The 3,194-nt window shown below is 38.3% G+C and overlaps 1 protein-coding gene across 1 annotated transcript; it reads right to left on the minus strand.

The window, feature by feature from the left end:
• Positions 1–1,225: 1,225 nt before the first annotated feature.
• Positions 1,226–2,084, minus strand: LOC148587629 (major pollen allergen Bet v 1-A-like). Its single transcript, XM_088512682.1, has 2 exons — positions 1,856–2,084; positions 1,226–1,679 (listed from the first exon to the last, which is right to left on the minus strand). The coding sequence occupies exons 1-2, from the start codon at positions 2,043–2,045 to the stop codon at positions 1,327–1,329; spliced, it is 543 nt and encodes a 180-aa protein (XP_088368808.1). The 5' UTR covers positions 2,046–2,084; the 3' UTR covers positions 1,226–1,326.
• Positions 2,085–3,194: the final 1,110 nt, after the last annotated feature.

The raw sequence follows: 3,194 nt of genomic DNA on the forward strand, positions 1-3,194 counted from the left end.
AATATATATATATATATATAAAATATTAAAATATATTACTTATCTAGAGAGATAGAGATAGAGAATGGGTCAGTGACATCACTACGTGAAACGACAAAATCCCACCATTAAATACCGCCTACCTACAATAATTTACCAAGATAGATGGACAGAGGCGCATCAGCTTTTTTAAATGCAGCGTTTATAACTGCAACCATAATCGGGAAAGAACTTATGACTCTTCTATGAACGTTGGGTCACAAACGTGATTCACGACAGACTCACTACGATAGATCACTTCTAAAATCCAGTGTAAACGATTTGCAGATCAAGCTTTTGTTGTATTTCTTTAAAATAACATTATATCTTTTAAAGAAATGACAACATACCTGTTTAACAGTGGAAAGTTAAGTTACGAACGTGATTCATGATAGACCCTCGATTAGGGGAGTCAACTGTGTCGCGGTTTTCGGCTTTTCGCCAAAACCGGGGACAGGACCCGGCATACCCCGGTTCGAGGTTTTAGGCAACCGAAATCGGGAACTGGGTCTCGGCTACTAACTTGTTTCGGTTTGTACCCAGTCCAGTATCTGATTTTTTTAGAAAATTGTTTTTTTTTTTTGCCTTTTGTAATCGTTTTAATATATATATATATATACACCCAGTTCTGGTTTCCCAGTTATAATTGGGTGCCAAAAACCGGGTTGGTATTTTGCAACCAGAACTGGAACCAGCTCCCTGGTTTTCCGGTTTCCCGGTTCTGGTTCCCCGGTAATTTTGACACCCCTACCCACGACGATGGGTCTCTTCTAAAATTCAAGGCTTTTGAGTCATTTCACTCTACTACGTTTTAAGGAAACGTAGTTATATGCATAGTTTAACAACCCTTCTTTTAATTAGACGTGATTTTTGCTACACTTCAGCACAAACGATTCCCACATCAAGGTTTTGTCATCATTCGTTAAGATAAAAATGCTATCTTCTAAAACATAGCGTCTTATCTTAAAGAAATGACAACATGCCTATTCAGAGTTGAGTTGTTCGAACCGGGAAAAGTTGGGTCATAAACGTAATTCACTACAATGAAAAGTAGGATGTAAATGCATTTAATTTTTGAAATAAAATTATAATGAAGAATTTCACACATATTGTATGGTTATAGGCTATAGAATCATTGCAATTTCTAAATAAGTTTCGTTATTTATATGAATGCAAAGCAATATAACATTCGCTTTGCAATATTCCAAGTTACAACATCACAACCGCAAACATCTTTATTAGCAAGCCGAAATTAAGCAGTAGTATTTATGGCTTGACAGAAAAGAACATGAAATCCACAACTCATTTTTAAGGGTTGTTCTTGACGTAGGTCTCAACAAGCTTCAAAAGTTCAAGGGCTTTTTCTGCGAAAGCCCGAAGCTCCGCTGGGTCAATCGAATTGTCGTCTATGGTTTTGTAAATGCCAGTCAAAGTCACTGAGGATGCTGGATCAGGGTTATTTGCCGGTATCTTGATCTCCGCAGAGACCTTGTTGAGCTTGTTACCCGAAGGAGCACCTTCCACAGGGTTAATTGCCTCTATCTTGATCTCCGCAGAGATCTCCTTAAACTTGTGGCACAAAGGAGCACCGTCGATCACGCTGTAGTGGTATTGATAGTTTTTTTCGTCGACCAAATCAACCCGCTCCTTCCCCCACGTGCCTGAAAAATATAGAAAAGCACATGCATGTTACCTCTTCCATCCAACATCTAAATATATTATTATATATTTATTTCTTTTGCTTGTTTAGTAGGAGAGGGATCTGTGGTTATAAAACTCATAATAAATAAAAGTAGGTTTGAAATGCTAATGATATGATAGAAACTAATTAATCAACCTTTAACATAGGCGATCTCCAAGATGGTTCCGGGCCCTCCATCTCCTTCAAGGTAATCAACACTCCTAACGATCTGAGGTGCAGCCAGTGGAAGGATGAGTTTTGAATTTTTAAAGGCATTGAATAGCTTAGCCGGTGGAACAACGGAGGTTGTCAGAGCCACGAACACGGAACTGTTAGGAGTACTCATGAGGACCGAAGACCTCTGGATGTGAAAGATGGACGAATATGAAGAGAAGTAGAAGGATATTGCGAACTTGGGGAGTTCGTTAGTGCTAGAGGGTTGGTATTTATAGACTAAGCTTGATATTTTTGTGTGGCATGCAATTTCCTTTGTTCACCACCTTGCTAACAGGTCCAAGGGATCTGTCCATTTCACTTTGTAGTGTGTTAAATAATTACCTAAATACAGAGGTAGAGATAGAGAATGGGTCAGTGACATCACTAAGTGAAAAGGACAAAATCCCATCATTAAATACCACCTACCAACGATAATATATCAAGATAGGTGGAGAGAGGTGCATAAGCTTTTATAAATGCAGCATTTATAACTTCAAAAATAATCGGGTAAGAACTTATGACTCCTCAATGAACGTTGGGTCACAAACATGATTCACGATAGACTCACTACGATAAGTCACTTCTAAAATCAAGTGAAAACGATTTGCGGATCAAAGTTTTGTCGTCTTTCTTTAAAATATCATGTTATCTTTTAAAGAAATGACAACTTACCTGTTCAACAGTGGAAGGTTAAGTTACAAACATGATTCACGACAGACTCTCGATTAGGAGTGTCAACTCGGTCTTGGTTTCCGGTTTTTGGCTAAAACTGGGGAAAGGAACCGGGATACGCCGGTTCTAGGTTTTGGGCAACCGGAACCGGGAACCGGGTCTCGGCTACCAGCCTGTTTTGGTTTGTACCCGGTCCGGTAACCGATTTTTTAAGAATTTTTTTTATTATTTTTTTATTAATATATTTTTATTATTTTTTTATTTTTGTAACCGGTTTAAAATATATATAAAATATTAAAATATATTATTTTATATATATATACACCCGGTTCTGGTTTCTCGGTTATCATTGGGTGCCAAAAACCGCGTTGGTCTTTTGTAACCAGAACCGGAACCGGCTCCCTCGTTTTCCGATTTCCCGGTTCCGGTTCCCGGGTAATTTTGACACCCCTACCCACGACAATGGATCACTTCCAAAATTCAGGGCTTTTGAGTCATTTCACTCCACTATGTTTTAAGGAAACGTAGTGACATGCATAATTTAACAACCCTTTTTTTAATTAGACGTGATTTTTACTGTCAAGTTGCAAACGAGTAATGCTAGGGA

The sequence above is a fragment of the Corylus avellana genome, chromosome 2 (genome assembly GCF_965113065.1).
Source record: "Corylus avellana chromosome 2, dhCorAvel1.hap1.2, whole genome shotgun sequence".
In the NCBI taxonomy this organism is placed as follows: Eukaryota; Viridiplantae; Streptophyta; class Magnoliopsida; order Fagales; family Betulaceae; genus Corylus; species Corylus avellana.

Bases quoted from the DNA above. Each gene is read 5' to 3' on its own strand.
- LOC148587629 (XM_088512682.1), bottom strand. From the start codon at position 2,045: ATGAGTACTCCTAACAGTTCCGTGTTCGTGGCTCTGACAACCTCCGTT. The intron at 1,680-1,855 runs GTTGATTAATTA...TATATTTTTCAG, and splicing joins GGAGATCGCCTATGTTAAAG to GCACGTGGGGGAAGGAGCGG.